This window comes from Bombyx mori, chromosome 5 (genome assembly GCF_030269925.1).
Source record: "Bombyx mori chromosome 5, ASM3026992v2".
NCBI lineage: Eukaryota > Metazoa > Arthropoda > Insecta > Lepidoptera > Bombycidae > Bombyx > Bombyx mori.
Window position 1 is genome coordinate 14651991 of NC_085111.1, and position 21003 is coordinate 14672993.

At 42.1% G+C, this 21003-nt stretch overlaps 1 protein-coding gene and 2 long non-coding RNA genes across 3 annotated transcripts in view; 2 read left to right on the forward strand and 1 right to left on the reverse strand.

The window, feature by feature from the left end:
* The window catches only part of LOC101737829 (uncharacterized), a 48663-nt gene that overhangs the window by 10331 nt on the left and 17329 nt on the right, over positions 1 to 21003 (forward strand). Inside the window, exons 2-3 of the mRNA XM_012693705.4 lie at positions 5612 to 5884; positions 8284 to 8435. Coding sequence (XP_012549159.3) covers positions 5612 to 5884; positions 8284 to 8435 — 425 coding nt within the window. The remainder of the gene's footprint in view (positions 1 to 5611; positions 5885 to 8283; positions 8436 to 21003) is intronic.
* On the forward strand, positions 1174 to 2215 carry LOC134198946 (uncharacterized). Its single transcript, XR_009973245.1, has 2 exons — positions 1174 to 1328; positions 1412 to 2215. It is a non-coding gene; the product is annotated as an uncharacterized LOC134198946 (long non-coding RNA).
* LOC134198947 (uncharacterized) lies at positions 2213 to 3812 on the reverse strand. The gene is made up of 2 exons (XR_009973246.1): positions 2847 to 3812; positions 2213 to 2490 (listed from the first exon to the last, which is right to left on the reverse strand). It is a non-coding gene; the product is annotated as an uncharacterized LOC134198947 (long non-coding RNA).

The window sequence follows — 21003 nt, forward strand, 5'->3', positions numbered from 1 at the left end:
TTCCGCAATTGAATTCCATTACGTTTTATTTCTTGCTTCTGTCTGTCGACTGTTACTTTCCCCTACACTTGAGATCTTTTCTTCACATAATCCTTCGAACGCTTGTTAGGTCGGAATCGTAAGTTTTTTTATCGGGAAGTCCCCTTGAAAGAGCAATCTTCACAGATCTATAATAATATTATCCATTTATTCTCTCCGAGTGCTCTCAGATTCTTTAAACAATAACTGGGAAAAAATTATGCACGGTCATCCGGCCCCAATTTAGGTTTCCCTGTGTTCTGGGTAGCAGAGACTGATAAACATACTTATATATGTTTAAATATATTCATTTTTATTTATTGCCCCTGTAGGCAGACGAGCATACGACCCACCTGATGGTGAGTGGTTACCGTCGCCCATGGACTTCAGCAACCGATACATATATAGATAATGAGCACTAAGACAAAGAGCAAGCAAACCTGTTCATCACTCAATGTTGGCCCGATGTGGGAATCGAACTCACGACCCTCGGCGCAACTAGCATAACGCGCTTGTATGACCCCATACTCGTATAACGCGTTATTTACTTAAAATACAAATATATGTATATACAAATATAATACAATCTAACCCACATTTTTTACAATTGAAAAACTAGGAGCACAAATTTAATAAAATAATTTAGTTTGTAATTTTATAACAACGCTATTGACATTCACGACCTTATTTATTGTATCAAACAGTTTTAACTACATTACGCAAAATTTAAATTTCAGGCAAAAAACCTATCGTCGGCTTATTCATTAACGGCCGTTTTCAATAACGTATCTGAGTTTTCGGATAGATAGCAATCTCCGAATATCAGCAAGAGCGTATCTATCCTTAGTTTGCGTTTCACAATCACGGATAAGTGCTATCTCTCTTTAACCAACAGTAGATAGCTTCTTCCCTCCGATTTATCCGAGCCTCTTGATACGTTTCGTTCTACTACAAATACGAAACAACATCAGGATCAAGACTTATTTTATTTTATTCTAAATTATAACTATAATTTAACCAGCATATTGTAGACTATCATAAACACATTTGCTTATAACAAAAAGTAATAAAAACATATGTAGATTTTTTTAAATTGGACATATTGCTATTTTTATCCTAGTCGAAATTATGAAACGAAACGTTTTGACAGTCCGTTTGCCAATAAGCAATGATCAGTTTCTTTTGTTTGTTTTTCTATTGTTTACCTACTATATTAGATGATGACTTACCTCCAAAACGCTTTAAAACTTTCGTTTATAATTCTAAGTGTGTTTATAATTAAAGAGCTACAGTGAAATAAAATGAATTCTGTAAGTATCTATGAACTACATTGATAATAATAATTTTACTTTGAAAACTTTGAGTTCAAGTTTAGAAAATATATCTTTTTCAGTCAAGAAAGGCAGCACCCATGACAAAAGATGAGACGATGATTCTAGCAGAACTTGTGGCGACGAAAAAACATTTCAATAATAAGGCAACAAATGCCACAAACAATAAATTGAAGGAGCAGGCTTGGCAAACCCTTGTAAATGATTTTAATTCGTCGACTCGTCGTTTCCCACGAACTCCATCGCAGCTTCGACTAAAATGGGAAAACTTAAAGAACGCTACGGCAACATAAGAAACAACCATAGTAAGGTTAGTATAATTAGTTGATTGTTTGTCTCTAATAACACATTGATAAACATGATTTTTTCTTCAGGTTGCCGTAGTATTTGAAATAATTATGCTCTTTGTTACAGGCTGGAGGTGGTAAGGATTGCAGATGAAATTTTGGATAAAGCATGCACATTGTTGTAGGTCACATATAATATTTTTAACACTTTTACAGCCAAGCGGAAACAAAATGGAAGAAAAGAAATGCAAGACTTTTTGTTTTTAATGTATCGCACTTGTATTATTTGTTTTTTTGGTGTACAATAAAGAATACTCTCTCTCTCTCTCTCTCAAAAAAGAGACTTGACTTGGAAAATAAAGAAAAGGAGATTGTTGTAGCAAAAGTTAAGTTAGATTTAGATAATTTAAAAAATTAAAAATTACTTAAAAGGAATATTAAATTTCATAAATTAAGTAGGCAATAATAATTTTATGTTAGATAGTTTTTTAAGTATATGTACAAATTCTAAATTAAATATCTTGCATGTACTAACTACCATGTAATTATCATTTTGGAAAATAAAAAATAGTCAAATTATCTTTGGAGTTTATTTTATAAATTATCTTTGGAAGCAATTATTTATAAGTACATAGTTGTATTTCAGATGTAAGTTTTGAAAAATTGTTACGAACAATTATATTATTTTCCTGTAATGTATCTGCGACTGAAATTTCTGATTCTAATTCTTCTAAATTCATACTTCTGACGATATTATGCAGCATGGCAGCTATAATAACAGCTTGCATATTTTCTAGTTTTAATCTATTTTTCAATGATATACAGGGAGTCTTCTTTTACAAACACCAATGCATCTGAAAATTATACATTATTCGCTTAAATTATTTTACAATACAGTATAACAAGCTCTTAACTAAAAAAAAAGATTACCTCTCTATAGTATTTCTTGTTTTAATATGTGATTCATTTTAAATCGTTCCGATTGAGTATGTGAGTTAATTAATCACGTTAAAAGATAGGGTTGTGGGGATAGCCTCTATCGGCAAGCAAATAGCAATTTCCAAGTCCACCTTGTTATCAATGTTCTCTTGATATGTAGATAATTTATTATAATAGTGTCATATCAAATTCATATAAACACCTAAATATATAATATAAATAAATAAAAATATAATAATAATATAAATAAGGTAATATAAATAAGAAATACCTTTTCAATCGGAATGGTTAATTATAGTTGTATCATGAGTAGACCCAGGCCATCAAGCAACAACATTTTGAAACATCAATGATGCATTGCACACAAATTACACATTCAAAATACTCTTTTTCTATTTCTAAATTCCTCTCCTATATTTAAATCTGTAACACAAATATAAAATGTAGAGGTATCAGTGTGTAATAAGAATGAAGGTAAATAGCCTACCAGGTTATTGTATTAGTATATGAATGTCATTTAGGGCACCATGGGAATCCAGCAGTATTATAGAATTCCTGTTGAGTGTGATTTTGTAACACAACAAAAATTAGGTATAATTTTGCTATTGCTATAAACAAATATAAGTTGTAATAACGAGTACTTTTATGGTTAAAATTTATCTTACCTTTTTGACGTTACACTCAAATATGATCTCATTAAATTAATCAATTCATTCACAACACCTTTGCTCAGTAATCTATAGTCAAATTCGTAATTATTGATCTTCGCCATGTAATTCAGACGATCTTTATTTTCCTAACCATATGATATCGGCCTCACTATCACTATCTGCATCACAATCCATTATCATTTGAAATAATTCCATATCACTATCATCACTACTACAATATGCCAATATGAAGAGAAACAATTATTAAATTATAGCGATTTACTTTCGAAAGATAAACATGTAACCGGTCGATTTTGACAGATAAGCGAATGCCCATACTAGAGATAGCGCCGCCTACCGGAGAGTTACTTAAAACTCATATTGAAACGGAAGTAAGCACGATTTGTATGAGCGTTCTATCTTTAGCAGGCTATCCGTCCTCCCGACGATGGATAGATAAATCCGATAGGAACTGCTGCCCGTCGATAGGTTATTGGAACGTAAGTAAGGACAAAAATATAGATTTGTCTATCTTTAGTAACCGAAACTAGGGATAGATAGGTTATTGAAAACGGCCGTAAGTCGGAAACGAGTTATCGAAATTAATCATACATTTCGATTCACTATAAATTTCAATCGTGCATTGAATTACATCGACACAGCGGGATATAATACGTTGAAGGATAATATAATTAGCGGGAACACGGGAGAATAAATCGTTTATGTGGGAAACGTGCAATTTACGACCGCAACTGTATCGATTTACGTCATCGCTTTTGTGATAGAAGTTTCATAGCCAGGGTTGTTTTTTTTTTATATAAACACTAGCCGTACTCGCCCGCATCGCTGGGCATTTAAAATTAACATTATTATTTATTGTCATTATTATTAGGGAGTCCAACACTTCTATAAATATTAGCCTATCCATTATGTACATGTATTTTCTATATGGATACCAAGTTTCAAGTCAATCGGATGCATGGTTCAGTAGTTATAACGGAACATCCGTAAAAACCACTGTAGATTTATATATTAGTAAGTATAGATTATGCAATATACATGGTAAACAGTAATGAGACGCTAGTACACTTGGTTCTTTGAGCATTGCCTCTATCCATGAACAACAGATAGAAAACAGATCTTTATTTACAAAAAAAAATAACCTGCTAACAATAGCTATCTTGATTACCGATTAACAATGATAATGAAGATGGTAAGAAATATGTACTGCCCTACAGGATAAGACGCCCAGTGCATTAATTCGTATCGAGCGAAGCGAATCTATCAGTGTTCGTATGAAATACATACCAAATAAATGTGCAGAAATGACTTCCATGGTCCAAGGAATAACATCATCATCATCATTCTCTTGCCCTTCTCCCACTCACCCGGGGTCGGCGCAACATGTTTTCTCCTTCTAGACTGTTCTTCTTCCTATTCGTACACTCTTGACAGAGTGGTCGTGGTCATGCATCAGTCGGATACGACCTGCTCATAACTCTCGTGGGAAATTAGTGCAGTGGTTTCCCGTTGCCTTCTGCACCAGCATTTTAGGGGGTATTTGATCCCCAAGGTTTCTGACGCCTCTTCCGTACAGGTTGTCCTGACGGGTGTGTATGGTTATACCGCCATTGCTCGGTCGCCATTGCCCCGTTCGTTCTCTAGCAGGGAGCACCACGGCAACATGTTGGTCGCCGCCGCCATCCGGCGCGTGCAGGTGGGGTTGACAATAGGGCCGGTGAAGGTAGCATTCCGATCTCCCCTTACTCCCCAGACTGTTCTAGCATATACCATTTCTTTGCTCACTCCCCTCTTACACAATATATCGTCTTTCACACAATCCATCCATTTTTTCTTAGATCTACCACTTCCTCCAAGGAATCAGGAACATCGTGTAGTAAAAATCAAACACGCAAAAATATAATAATATGCATAATAATTAGTGCCGGTAGGGCGTCTTGTGAGCCCGCACGGAAAGATATCACCACCCTGCAAATTTCGGTCATGAAGCAGTAATGCATTCCGATTTGATGGAAGGGGCGTTGTGCTATAGAACTGAATCTTAAACTCATGCCTTACCGTGTATGGTGGCATTGACGTTGTCTATGTCTATGGGATTCGGTAACCATGTAACACCAGGTGTGGTATGAACGCGTTCATCCTTCTTAGCAATAATAAATGAGCCAACATATCACCCTAATATTAAGTGGTAGCCAGAACCCATAGAAATCTCTTTTTCATCATCTCTTTGGAAAATATCGTAGTCTCCATTATTTTTATAAATCCTGTACCACTTCTCGAAGCGGAAATCTTGATAGCGTTGCAGCAGACTCATAGTGTCACATTATGCCCTACTACGAATACCAATACTGTTTTATATTTCCAGGTACGTCGTCTGGGTCTTGGAGCCGAATGCGTCCGTCCAAATTTTGATCTATCAGATCCTTACTGTAACAACGTTTCGTATGACTACGTGCCGATGCACGACCCTCATTTGGCACACCACTTTGCCCAGAAATCAGCCAGAAATCGAATGAAGTTTCTCGGATTCTGTACTAAAGACGGAAGAGCGGTGTGTTCACTAAGAGAATTCAATCAGTACAGGAAATACTTGTATAATCAATTTATGGATAGGATCCACGTGGAGATAAAAAAAATGGTGAGTTTGATTAGTATTACGACAGTTTTCCTTTCTGAAAACTAAATATCAATAACAAAGTCACTTGCTCTAACCAAGAAGTTTTTAAGTCGTCGTGGCCTAAAGAATAAGACGTCCGGTGCATTCGTATCGAGCAATGCAACGGTGTTCGAATCCTGCAGACGGGTTACCAATTTTTCTAATGAAATACGTACTTGACGAATGTTCACGATTGACTTTCACAGTGAAGGAATAACATCGTGTCATAAAAATCAAACCCGAAAAAAATTTAATTTGCGTAATTACTGGTGGTAGGACCTTTTGTGAGTCCGCACAGGTAGGTACCACCACCCCGCCTATTTCTGCCGTGAAGCAGTAATGCGTTACGGTTTGAAGGGTGGGGGTTCAAGTTGTAGATGTCTATGGGCTCCAGTAACCACTTAACACTAGGTGGGCTGTGAGCTCGTCCACCCATCTAATGAATAAATATAAAGAAATGTCATAAATCAATTCACTAAAAGTTATTTCCATTCTTTATATTTCTTTGTTATATTATGTACAATAGCCGAATTTTCAATTTTCTAATCCCCTAAAAAGCTTTTTAGCTCTGAGCGACTCACAATTGTTCTCTTTTTGCCCCTGTTTTAATGTATTTCATCTCTAGCTTATCTCCCAAGTACCTAGTATGTAATACTTAGTTCTTATGAAACATGTAAGCCGGTGAATTGAAGTAATAATAAATTAATTAATATCCATTCCTCGATGTGTTCTGTCAGATAACACAATCACCGTCCATAACATTGTTGCACGTTTAGCGATCGAAATACATTGTCGTTTTACGAGTTTTCCGTGAGTTGTGTTCGTTCAATTAAAATATGTAAACTGTGGTCTTCGTAAACGAAATCTACGCAACTTTGTTATTTTACTTTGGAAAATACATGATTAAATCGACAATTCGCGTCACTTATTTGAGACGATATTTAGGAAAGCATTTTACGTGAACATATATGGTGTAGGTATACATCTCTTGAGTTTGCAATGAGATGGAATACTTTTGAAGGTTCAACTTCTATTGCGTATAAATTTTATGCACATGTGTATTTTTAAAAGAGGAAAGATGTAAGAGCGGTGAAAAAATTCGTAGAGCCTTATTCAATATTACACATGTAATATTGGTAAGCCTCGTTTGTATTTTATAGTGGGTAAAATATCGGACATTGAAGAAAAGCGAAACGTTGAACGATAAAGGTTCTCAACAGCAACGCCTAAGTATAAAGGTTTATGACTGTAAACAACTTAATAATCTTAGTAGTGGTAATCTTTGCAACATTATAATTGCGTATTCAAACTTTAACTGCTTTTTCATAAAGAAGTGCTCAAATTGAATTTTAAATATAATACAAATTTGATTTTATAAAATTAGTATTATTATTTTTTGGTCAGGAGAAAATCACCGGACTTCCGCCCTCCACGGGGGATGGCGAGTGGGGCATGTCGGAGTCGAACCGACCAAAACCTCCTTCGCTCAACAACTGACGTTCGAACCTCGCATGAGACAGAGCTCATGAAAAGGCAAAGGGAGGAAAGTGAAGCATTTAGTGCGTAGCACATCTCTCGCATCACTCTCCCCCTCGGGACGCCGGACCGGCGGTCGTCGGCGCCACGACTGCCAGCCCTCTCGGTCGGCAGGCTATCCGAAGTCCACCTAGATGGCGCCGGTTAGAATGGTCTATCCTACGGAATACCCCGCTGGGTCAGAACCAGCGTGGGTCGAGGATAGCCAGCCTTCCATCACCCTGATGCTCTTGCGTAAAACGCGTGCAGAGCAGCTTGCACGTCGTCTTCTTAGATCCCCCTAGGCGGTCCCCAGACCGACATGTGAGGGGGACTTGAATCACTTAGAGGGCCAGGGCTTGGGTGAGATCCGCCTCTCTGGCCCCCGCTCGACTTGTGCGTCTCTCACGCGCCCCGCCGCCTCCTTTTACGATGCGATGGTGCATTCGCAGAAGTCGAGCAATAAAATTCGAATAAACTTAAAATCTCAAGCAGAATTAGATTGATTGATGATTGATGAAGATTGATGATGAATCTCGAGATAAATTTGAGAAATTCATTGTGAACTAATTTGGACAGTTCTTGTAAAACTTATAATTCGAGAAATATTTCTATCGGGCGCAATTATTTCGCAGAGAATTAAGCTGGTTTAAAATAAAAAATCGTAGAATATCAACTATTGTCAATTTGTTAAGATTTTCGTTAAAATTTAATTCATAAATTGTTCGCTATTTAAGTAACAAAGAGATTTAAAAAACGATATAAAAAAGGAAAGATTTTTTTTTTAAATTTCAACAAAGAAGCGACCAAATACACAAAAATAACTTTAAATAGGTATCCATTAAAGTCTAATATTAAATAAACAGGATGAAAGGGCTCGCGACGATTTAACTCTGAAGCGCGTGGAAACCGATGTCGCCCGGCGGCTGCAGATCTTCACAAAAGCGGAGAAAGCGAGAGAGCATTTGGAGAAGGTAGCACAGGAGCACGCTGATGAATGGGCTGAAAAGAAACGACTGTAAGTATTTATTAATTTAAATGCAACATTTTAATTATAAGACTCTTGAATATTATTAGCAGAAGCACAAGTCAAACCGCTACATTTTACTGAGGAATCTTTTGAAACCTTATTTGAAGATGTTTCAGAGATAGGCCACGAAAATTCGAACTATTTTCAAATTCGAAATGACTAGCGCTCGAAGACCACCAATGCTTGGCAAAAATGGAAACATTTTACAATAATTAAAGCTGAATGCTGAAAGTGTGTGTGCATGCGGATGCGGCAGAGATGCGAATGTTGAGATGGATGTGTGGAGTGACAAGAATGCAAGATAAAGAATGAGCATATCAGAGGAAGTGTGAAAGTAACCCCGGTAATCAACAAATTAAAGAGCGGACGGTTAGCGTGGAATGGACATGTGATGCGTAAAGAGAAGATGCATGTGACTAGAAGATGTATGGAAATGGTAGTGCAAGGTAGAGAGGGAAGAGGTCGACCAAAAAAGACATGGATGGAGCGTGTGAATGACGATATGAGAGAGAGAGAGAGAGAGAGAGAGAGAGAGTGTTGAGATGACGGCAGATAGAAGAGAATGGAAGAGAAAAATTAGTTGTGCCGACCCCACCTAGTGGGATAAGTTGGAGAAAAAGAAGAAGATAGCTGAATGCTGAAAGCCAATTCGCTGTCTTCGGAAACGTTGGGAGTGCGAAACTACCGAAATAACGTAATGAAAATTAAGAAAAATTAAAGATTAAACCGTAAAAGTATTTTTGACTACGGCACGTAAAAACCAAAGAAAATACTATCTCTCCCTTATGTTTCCTTACTAATGCTATTTAAATATAATGCTATTTAAATATATATAAAGGTTATTAATCCCTAAGACGTATCGTACATAAATCGATGAACACGACATTATCACGGGACTTTAATTTATTATTAAAAAAATATATTAATGACTAATAATACTAACTAATAACACTAATAACTTAATGTTTGTATTTACATGTAGCTATTCTGAAAACAAGTAATACAATTGAGAGCACATCATCAGTGACAATTTTTCACACAGTAACAAAATTAACTAGAAGAACCACGTTAACTGTTACTGCTTTATAACTTTACCCTGTTCCTAATGATCTTTTGTTTAACTTGTGTTGTGGATTTTCAAAATTCTCGGTACGTTGACGACCGGAACAGCAATAATGTATAATGTAAATAATGGAACAGCAATATATTATGAACGAGAAATAAAGTACAGAACTACCCAAAGAACTTTTGGGCACACGATAAATGTAACACGTTTTTGTGTGTCACCTACAACCGATCAGGGAAAGAGGGCGTTTTATAAGCGTTCTCAATCGATTCCGTGTAAAATGCAGTGCTATTAACATTAACACACGCTCCGTTTTCAAGTTGTTTGGAACCTCTGGGTCTGCTGAGGGACTTCGGTTCCTTCTGTATTTTGTACAGTATGTTCCATGGGGAGTGCTCTGAGAAATTGTTCGAGATGATAGCGGCATCTCGTTTTTACCATCGCACCGCCCGCCACCGGAGTAGAGTTCATCCATACTACCTGGAGCCACTGCGGTCATCCACAGTGCGTTTCCAGAGATCTTTTTTGGCACGTACCATCCGGCAATGGAATGAGCTCCCCTCCACGGTGTTTCCCGAGCGCTATGACTTGTCCTTCTTCAAACGAGGCTTGTGGAGAGTATTAAGCGGTAGGCAGCGGCTTGGCTCTGCCCCTGGCATTGCTGAAGTCCATGGGCGACGGTAACCACTCACCATCAGGTGGGCCGTATGCTCGTCTGCCTACAAGGGCAATAAAAAAAAAGTTATTGTGACTTATTGGTAAACAATTTCAACAAGCTTAAAAAAAAATCCGCAATTATTTGACGTACCATGTATGTACCTTACAGAATATAGGTGTACCAACTCCGTGCTTAGATGATGTGACAATGCCGTTCAATGACAATGCAGTTCGAAACACATTCCAAAATAAGTACGTGCCAACAGCACAAGTGTCGTCGTCTACGTTCGTGTATAAAACCGAACCCACAAAAATAATATAAATTTGCGTGAATAATCGTTTTTTTACAAACTTCAAACCCACTGAGTTTCTCGCCGGATCTTCTCAGTGGGTCGCGTTTTCGATCCGGCGGTAGATTCTGCGAAGCACCGCTCTTGCTAGGGCTAGGCTAGCAACACGCCGGTTTGAGCCCCGTGAGCTCACCTACACGTCAAGGAGAAGCTGAAATAGGCTCTCAAGGCTATCAGAAAAGGTAGGAAAAAATAAAACAAAACAACTTCGCACCTTTAGATAGTATAGATGCCACTACCATTCTGCTTATTTTGGGTATGAACTCTTACAAACTTGGACTGCTCATAAAAGCTGTAAAAGTAGATTTAACGAAAAATAAAATGGTCACTTCGTTGATAGCACGCTGCAATTACACAAATATAACAAAAAAAATAAGGAGAAAATTCAAACTATTAGGATTTTAATAATATAATTTTCTTGTGCGTACTTGTTCGGATATAGTCGGTACCTACCTTCCGTTAAATATTTAGGTGCAGACAGCTTAGATTTAACAATGAACTACTAATGAAAATTGAAAGGGTCTTGTGCAAAATTAACGGCTAGCGTACAATTTTATGAACCATAAACCGGATAAAAATGGACTATATAGAGAGACCTATTTCAAAGGTATACAGAATGTGTGCACTATGATTTTATGTGTTTAATACGTGCTTATTACAGGCTATTTAAAAGCTATGCAATAGCTTAAAGCTGCCCATCACTCTCTCGCGCGGTCTAACTTATGAGTGTGAAGGGGACAGACAGTTAATGTTTTGCTTTTTTTAATGTTTTTAAATATAGCGTGGTCTTATTTTAATATTAAATTATTGTTGTCTAATTATAATTGCATAAGTTGATAAAAATGCTATGCAATAGCTTTACCGCGGCAGTACCCGCGTGCCACACGTGTTTTTTTCTTTTTCAAGTGCTGTACTGCACTTCAACTTCTTTGTTTCCCTTCCACACAAGATATTTTTTTCGTGAGATTGTACATCCATTCCAGCTGTCATACCCCAATGTAAAGAGCTTAATAAAGGCTCTAAGAGCCTAGGAGGTACGTGCTTCGGCCACCGGTTGATAAATGGTGACAGTTTATTTTCATTTACTCGCCAAGATAAACTCGCACAGCCTTTGTTTCATGACTAAACCACAAGCATTCATATTTATTAACGAACGTTTGGGTTGAACTAATGAAGTTTAATCACACCTGTATATGCCATTACTCTTGACACATCTTTTTCTATATTTTATATTATATATATTTTTTTCTCTATGCTTGATAGCTTTGATAGCTTTGAGAGGCTATTTCAGCTTCTTCTTGACGTGTACATAACATCAATTTTATATCGTAACCGTCATAGGGTCGAATTTTTTAGTTTTTCCCAATTTAATGTTTTCAAATATTACCATTACTATTAATCCCATTTAACAACTTCAATAAAATTCTCATTTTGCATACTACTAATGTCATCAAACCCAATTTAATATCTTCAACTATATGTTCATATTTCATATTACATATTATGGTCCTCGACCTACTTGAAATTTCATTTTCGAATTAAATTCACACTATTCTTGGAATTAATTAATTCTAATGAAAATAGTCGGCATATTCTGAATAAAAAATTAGAGCTTGTACATTTCCACTCTGAAAACGGATTCCCTTGCGACTCTCCGTTCTTGATTTCATTAAAGAGACGAGTTGCAAAACAGTAATTAAAAAAAAAAGTGAAAACCAACCGCGCCTGCTTTCTGTATAATCTTATTCTTTGACTACAAACTCGTGACGACGGATGTTTAGTTTTAATGGAATTTTGTTCGTTTAATTTCGTTAATTTGATTTGGTTATTAACTTAGTTTGGTTAATCTTTTGTGTCTAGTCTGTGTCTAGTCTGTTTTCTGTCTGCGTTTAGTCTTTTGGTGGGTGCGTTATGAACGCAAATTTACATAGCTAGTGAAATTATTTGTTATTGTTATATTTTTATAATTTTATAGCTGACAGTTCTTTTCCCCTTAATTTAATTGTAAGCATGGTTTACAATACAAAATCACTAGAATTTTCGCCACGTTTATAATTGTCAGGATAAAGAAGAAGCTACTGTGAAAGAATACTTTTTTTGTGAACCTAAAAATAAATTTTATACAATGAGCGATAGTCACAGCGCATGTGATTAGGTTCTAATGCTTCTTAAGAAAACGCTCTCTGTTCTCGACTGTTGAAAGTACTGTTTATATTAAAACAGGTCGGACAGCCAAGAGGCAATCATCGCAGTCCCTTCGAGTATCTAGTACAGATATAGTTAAAACTTTGTGTAGCTTCTGAGAAATCGAGATAACGGGAGCCGTAATAAGGTTTTAGAAACTTCGTAATACTCAGTAGTCTCTAGTTATGTAGTATTCCCATAGCTCGAAGTAAAGTATGTGGCTCCCTTGAGTGGCGGAATGAAGAACTTCACTAATGAATTTTTATCGAGTAAATGCGGACGTGTTACAGTTCAAAAATTTGAAGGCAGAGACAATTATTGAAGTCAGTACAAATTCAACACGACGTATTCTGGAAATCACTTCCACGGCGGAGCAAAATCTTCGAGTAATACAAAGCTAACTCGCCAAAAATTATAAGTTTACGTGGGGCTTATTGTTGTCCAGACTGATAGAGAGAAGAGAAGAAGGGTCGTCGTACCCCCTTTCGGGGGCACGGAACGGGCCTCGGGGCAAACCCCACTTCCGGGGCTGAAACTCCCTGCCATCATGGGGCAGGGGTGTAATAATGCAGGGAGGATTTGGGGATAGGTACGCTGTTCGCTGCGTGTTCGGCGGCAATTTACATCTATATATACTTATATATAATACGATGATGATAAATTCTCCGAAACTATTTACCGCTGCGCTGGAAGATGTTTTCAAAGTTGTGGACTGGAAAGGACTAGGCATCAACATAAACGGCGAGTACATAACTCACCTTCGGTTCGCCGATGATATTGTGATTATGGCCGAGACCATGGAGGACCTCAGTACAATGCTCAAAGACCTCAGTAGGGCTTCTATCCGAGTGGGTCTAAATATGAACAAGGAAAAAACAAAAATTATGTTGAATGCTCATCTACATGATGAGCATTCAACATAATTTGAATAGCGCCCACTCCAGTAAAGATCGGAGGCTCTACGCTCGAAGTTGTTGACGAGTATATTTACCTGGGACACACTGTCCAGCTAGGTAAGTCCAACTTCGAAAAAGAGGTCAACCGTCGAATCCAGCTCGGATGGGCAGCGTTCGGAAAGCTACGTAAAATCTTCTCATCACAAATACCACAGTGTCTCAAGACGAAAGTCTTTGACCAGTGTGTGTTGCCAGTGATGACATATGGCACTGAGACGTGGTCGCTCACAATGGGCCTTATGAGAAGGCTCAAGGTCACCCAAAGAGCAATGGAGAGGGCTATGCTCGGAGTTTCCCTGCGAGACCAAATCAGAAATGAGGAGATTCGCAGGAAAACCATGGTAACCGACATAGCCCAAAGGATTGCGACACTGAAGTGGCAGTGGGCAGGACACATTGCTCGCGGAACAGATGGCCGTTGGGGCCAGAAGGTTCTTGAGTGGCGACCGCGTACTGGGAGACGTAGCGTGGGTAGGCCTCCCACAAGGTGGGCCGACGACCTATTGAGGTTCGCGGGGATCCGCTGGATGCAGGCAGCGCAGGACCGGTCTTTGTGGCGAGGCTTGGGGGAGGCCTATGTCCAGCAGTGGACGTCCATGGGCTGATAGAATAGAATACGATGGGCAGTCTGGTGACGGCTCGATGCCCGCGGCGGTCACCCCGGCGCCGGCTGCTGTCCTCTGCTTCCTAAAGCTAAGATTTTTTTTTTTTTCTTACTGACTAACTACAAGCTAACTAAACTACACTACTATTTACAACAGCAACAGGACAACAGTCAGCGGATACGAGGGGCCCGCCACCGGCCCCATGCCGCGGCCCCGCCTCTACAAATCAGAGGGGGAGCCGCGGCACTAGTAAGGCGCTCACCCGCTCCGGCCTCCCCAGAAGGGGAAGTCCGTCACGGGGAGGGGCCGATTTAAAACACTCCCCAAACGGGGGAGTGGTCCACCCTCGGGGGTGGAAAATGGGTCCCCATAGGGGGGCACCCCAACACTGTGGGGGGAAGTGACGAGTGTGGACAGCTCAGTCCCATGGGGGCACTCATTATGAGCACTCCCATATCACTCCGGTTAAGCCGACTATCTTACCATAGCCGGGGGTTCCAGTAGCTCCCTTGGTAGCGCCCGACCATCAGGTGGTCTGGCGTGCAAGGGAGCTAAATTGTGGAGATGCTCGTGGGGTCCACCGTCAGCCCGCTCGTAAAGATTACGAGCTAGCCTCCGGATGAACTCCTCGAGCGACTCCACACCTAGATCCCGGGCGATTACATCATTTCTGACGTAACGCCCTGCTCCGACTATCGTGCGAAGAGCCAGATTTTGCTGGACCTGTAACCTCTCCCGCATACCCTGCGGGATGAGGTGATACCAGGCCGCAGCTGCGTACGTGATACGGGAACGGACATACGTTTTATAAATGCCGAGCTTAGTCCTGACCGGCAACCTGGAGGCCAACACCGGCCGGAGGAGGAATCTCGCATAGCGAGCGGCTGCGAACGCCGACATGGCGTGGGCGGTCATCCTCAAACTCCGGTCGATATCGACCCCCAAGTACCGGACGCTGGATCTAAACTCGACATTAGCGCCACGGAGACTGAGCTGTCCCGGGACGACTGTTGTGCGGACCGGACCGAAGAGAATAGCCGCAGTCTTCCCCGCGTTGACCGCCACCCTCCATCGGTCCAGCCACTGGGGCAATAAGTCCAATAACCTCTGCATCCCCAGACTGATACCGCCATCTTACACCAGTCCCGCATATCCTGCGCGCCCCGTAGCCACTAGAACAGTGTAGGAGGTATGACCTTAGTCTGAAAAAATGGGCCTTTCAGGCTATTTTTGCTTACTGAAACGGCCGACGTTCCAGAGCCTTCGTTTTGCCTCGAGGGCTATGTCGACCGGGCGTCCTTGCGGTGAGACGCGCATCTGGTTGCAGTGTTAACCGCGGTAACACTCTTACACCAGTTCTGACCTCGAGAGGGGTCGGACGCTTGAGCCAGAGTGCAGGGAAGTCATTTAGTGGGTAGGGCCCTAAATATCATCCTTAGACCCGCGGTCCGCTTCCAATCCCAAGATCGTCCAGTCCCACATACTCCGCGCGTCCAATAAGCGCAGAGACCTCGTAGGAAGTTCGGCTCCAGGTCCAAAAAAGGCTATTTTTGCTTTTAAATAATTTTTATGAGACAAGTAAAAAAAAACGAATTTAAGAAATATTAAAATTTGGTTAAGATAACGTTTATCGGGTCAGCTCTTTAATGAAGATATTAAATTCGACCGTTAATTAGACCAGAACCTAGTGTGGTAGTAACTAACATTAATATCTCTAGTCCAAGTCTATTCCGAAGTAAAATGGGTGTGTCTATTCAAAAATCTCTGGTAAATTTACAATTTGTTGTCTAAAAACCATTGTGTTATTCAAATAGAATCTTTTCAACTTCGTGTCGTGAATATATTGTACGTTTCTCCTTTCTTTCTCTCGTCAATATTAAATTTTCTGTATACAACTAGGTCACCAAAAAGGTGAAACACGACCAGCAGCTGTGGAAGCGATCACTGCCGGCGCTACTCAAAACTAATTGGAATTCAGGATGTTCAGTTAATCGAAATTTTGCTCTTGGTATCTGCGCGGCGCTACGTTCAGATAGATGACTTGAACATAATTGAAGATTTATCTTTCAGACAGGTGTTGCGATAATTGGTTTCGCAGCGGAAAATCGCGGTGCTCGACGGTGCGTGCGGTGGTTACGCTGAATTTGCATAAATTGTTGACATTTTGTTGACGACAAAACAACGTTTTAATATATTTACCGAAAAGGTTCGTTTTGTATCTATCCGGAAAATCCACGGTAGTGAAAACGTTTTTATTTTATTTACTTAATACCGCAAATACGATTTATGGTACGTCTGTATGTGTTTCAAATTCTACATCGAGCAATACTATCGGAGAAGTAATGTGACCGTAATTGCTATAGGTCTGTATGCTGATATTATGGGTCAGTAAGTATATTGCAATTACTTTCGACATTGTTGTTATCCAAGATATTGGTTTTCTTTTTTTAAATATTAGTGAAACCTGATCATGTTCCGCCGTTATTTTTGCTAATTTTATGATAGACATTAATTTCGCGTACGTTAATGGTACTTTACGACATAAACATGCACGGGAGTGCCAACAATACCGAGCCTTACAATCTAATAAATTACTTAGGAACGCATAGCAAAATAATTGAATTGAAGTAAATTCAATTCTCCTCCATCGGGGTCCACTCAGACAGGCCTTCTTGATGTGAAGTTTTTAAATCAACAAATTGAAATTAAATAAACTATCATAAGCTAATGCATGATAATGGAAAAAAATATCGAAAGTAAGCAAGGAAAAGGAAATTGAGAAAGGACATTTATTTTGTATGTCGAAAAAGCCATTTGCTTCCACTATTGCATAGAACTGTAATTTGTTTTTTTTTTTTTCCCTATCTATGCTGATAGCCTTGAGAGGCTATTTCAGCTTCGCCCTAACGTTAGTAGGTGAGCTCGCGGGGCTCAACCGGAGAGTTGCTAACACTGACCCTAGCAAGAGCAGTGCTTCGCAGAATCTACCACCGGATCGGAAACGCGACCCACTGAGAAGATCCGGCGAGAAACTCAGTGGGCTGTGTCTATGGGTTAGTTCGCTCGTCGAGCCCTTCGTCGCAAGCGACGGGTTCGACGAGGACGGTGACCGGTGCTTGTGGTGCCTAAAAGCACCGTTAATGGATCAGGAGGATCCGTAATGACGTGCTTTGGGCGACGTCGACGGTTTACCATTCGGTCTACTGGGTCGGGTATGTAATTTCCAGCGGCTACGATGAGAGGGTTCTCATGTCGTGCCGCCTTCTCAAAATGGCGCAGCGATGCCGACTGTAGATACTTACTAAATGAATCGAGCTCCAGTTCATCGTGGAGATCCACGTTCCTAAGGAACCAAGGCGCTCCGACGGCTATCCTGCAGAATCGTGATTGAATAACCTGAAGGGATTTCAAGTGGGTGCGGGCTGCGTGAGCGAACACTACGCTTGCATACGTCATGACGGGGCGTATACAAGTTTTGTAGAGAGTTACCTTATTGCGGAGGGACAGTTTGCTTCGACTACAAAGCATTGGATAGAGTCGTCCTAGAATAAACGCGGCGCGGTCGCGTACCGTTTTTATATGGGGACGGAATTTCATCCCTCTGTCGAGGGTGACGCCTAGATATTTGACCTTCGAGACCCACGGTATGGGCTGGCCAAAGAGAGTGATGGGGCTAACGGCGGAGGTGTTTGCGCGCCTACTACGGAGTGGGATGCTCGAAGTGATGTTCGGAGGGCGACCCCTTTTGAAGAGCACCGCTGCGCTTTTCGTGGGGTTGATGTCTATTCGCCACTTCCGGAACCACTGTCCCATGGTGGCTACTGCGATCTGGAGTCGCCGATGAAGCAGCGACATCTTCCTACACGAGTAGTAGATAGCCGTGTCATCGGCGAAGAGCGCTAGATGGGTCTCCGGAGACCGGGGTATATCATTGATATACAAACTAAATAATAACGGGGAGAGCGCGGAGCCTTGCGGGACTCCGGCAGTTGACGGGGACGAGAACGAGTTCCCTCTACTCGATATCGAAACGAACGGTTCGACAAGAAGTCTCGTATGATGAGCACGAGTCTGTCTGGCACTCCCATGTTGTACAGTTTGTAAATTAAACCGTTGTGCCAGACTTTGTCGAACGCCTTCGCGATATCGAAGAAGAGGGCGCCGGTCGGGATTTGTTTACGCCTATTTAGTCCTATCAGAATGTGCTCCGTGAGGCGGTGCACTTGTTGTACGCACGAGTGTTTAGAGCGGAATCCGAACTGTTCGTCTATGAGAATTTTGTTCGCGGTAACAAAATCCCAGAGGCGTTTCCTAAGGAGCCGTTCGTAAATTTTTCCTATCGTCGGGAGGAGACTAATCGGACGGTAACTAGAAGTTTCGTTTGTCGGTTTGCCCGGCTTATGTATACCGATAACGTTCGCTTCTTTCCACACCGCGGGAAAGATGCAGTGCGTCATAGCGGCATTTAAAATTGTAGCCAACATTGCTATCAGTTGGACTGGCAAGAGTTTTAGCGCGCGGTTGTGGATGCCGTTGGAGCCGGGTGCCTTCCTAGGTTGGAGGTTGTGGATCGCGTCTCTAACTTCGTCAGTGGTAATGGGGGGTAACGCGTCCGAGGGCGGCAGGGAAGCTCTGCGCTCGACCTCCCTGTCGACTAACTCGGTGTGTTCGGGGTCCGCGTGTTGAGTGCTGGTGGTGCACTGCTCTTGCAGTGCATCGGGCAGCAGCTCAGCCTTGTCATCGTCATCGAATGCCGGTGGTTGGCCTGAAGGGCGTATGAGGGGAGGCATAGTAGCGGTAGTTTCGGATTTGAGAGTCCTAGCTAGTCGCCAGTATGCTTGGTGGGAGGGCGCGAGTTGTTCTAAATAACTATGCCAATTATCGTTACGCGCGTCGCTTAAGCGGGAGTGGACTTCGCGTTGTAGACGACGCATCTGAATCCGGTTTGAATGCGTGGGAAGACGATCGTAGGCCCGGATTGCCGCGTTCCTAACTCTTAAGAGATTCCTAAGATCGGGGGACAGTCTGATGCGGTGGAAGCTATCCTCCACATCGACTTCTTTTGAAGATCTAATGATCGCGGAAGAGATGTGATCGGTAATGATGTTTATGGATTCGACGGTGTCCTCGGGGGATGGATTCGAATCCGGGCCGTAAGGGAGGATTGGCGGAGCGGCGTCGGCTAGGCACGTGCCCAGCTTATTCCAATCCACCATGGTCCTCGTAACAGTGACTGGGTTGTGAGGGCGACCGAGCTGCATAACGACAGGTCGGTGGTCTGAGTCGAGCTCTGACATTGCTTCGATGGAACGCAAGCGCAGAGTTACGTTCCTAAGCAATGCCAGGTCTATAGTGCTCGGACGGAGCGCGATGTTATACGGATAACATGTTGGAGTTGAGGGACCGACTACTTCAAAGGTGAGGTCGTCTATAAACGCGTCGAGACACCTACCGTTAACGTTTGTACGATGGCAGTTCCACCTAGTGTGGTGGCAATTTAAATCGCCTGCCAGGATGACGGAGTCTCCCATGCCGAACAGTGACTCGATGTCACTGCTCAGGAGGGGCTTGTCCGGGGGGAGATAAACGGATGCGATGACGATCGGCTGGTGTCCCGTCAGCGAGATACGGCACACTGACGCCTCGATATGTAAGAGCGAGGGACAACGTGCAGGGCCCGTCTATAGTAAATGGCAGTCCCGCCTTTGGAGGCGGTGAGTCTGTCATTCCTAACCATGACGTAGTTCGCGACTTTCGGGTCGCGACGCGAGGGCTTCAGACAGGTCTCCTGCACTAACAAGATATCTATAAGATTCTTGCGGAGGAATTCGAAAATTTGATCGCGTTGCCGCGCGAGTCCGTTAGCATTGTAGAATGCTAACGTAAGGGAATACGGTTTTTCTCTACCTTTTTGCGCCATTGATTACCGGTAAGATTTTATAACGTACGCGACACGGACTCGTAAACGTCCATGTGATCGATTAATTTTGTTGGCCTGAAGGGCCTGGGACACGCGATTCCACGCTGTTTTCTCTTGAAGTATCAGCGGGGGCGGGGCAGCTACTTTAGGAGCGGGCGCGGGCTTGGGACGCGGCGGCGGGGTTACGCGGCGAGCGGAGTCCGACTCCGGTGTCACGACTACCTGCGGGCGGGAGGCGGTCGCGGATTTAGTCTGTTTCGTCGTGGAGCTCCGGGACTCCACGGCGCGAGTACGCTTTTTGCCGCGCGTTACGGTTTGGAACCCATCCGAAGTTCCAGGCTGAGGGCTTAACGCGGATTCGAAATCCATCTCCGATTCGGTATCGGAGCCTGAACTCGAAACGATCGAGGTCGCGACGGACGAAGCGCGCGATGACGTAAACGACGCGGGCGCGGGGGTGGGGGTAGCGTTAGGCGCTATGTGAGCCGCATCGTGGGAACGTGCGCTCGAACTTGACGCGGCGGCGGGGGGGGCGCGGCGTGCCTCCGAGGCACGGTTGAGAAACGCGGCAACGGACGCGGGGGGGGGAGGGATTGCCACGAGCGGCCCTATAGCTTAGATACTCGGCCCTAATTGACGGGTACCTATCCCGGAGGAACCCGACAATGTCCCTAGCACTTTCACTGTCACACACAAAATCTTCGCTCATCTTCGGTCTTCTTGCCCGGGGGGGGGCGGCCCCGGGACTTTTGTTGAACTCGCCGAAAGGCGAGGCCCCGGATAGGATTTGTAACCCCCCTGTGCTGCAGGACAGCAAG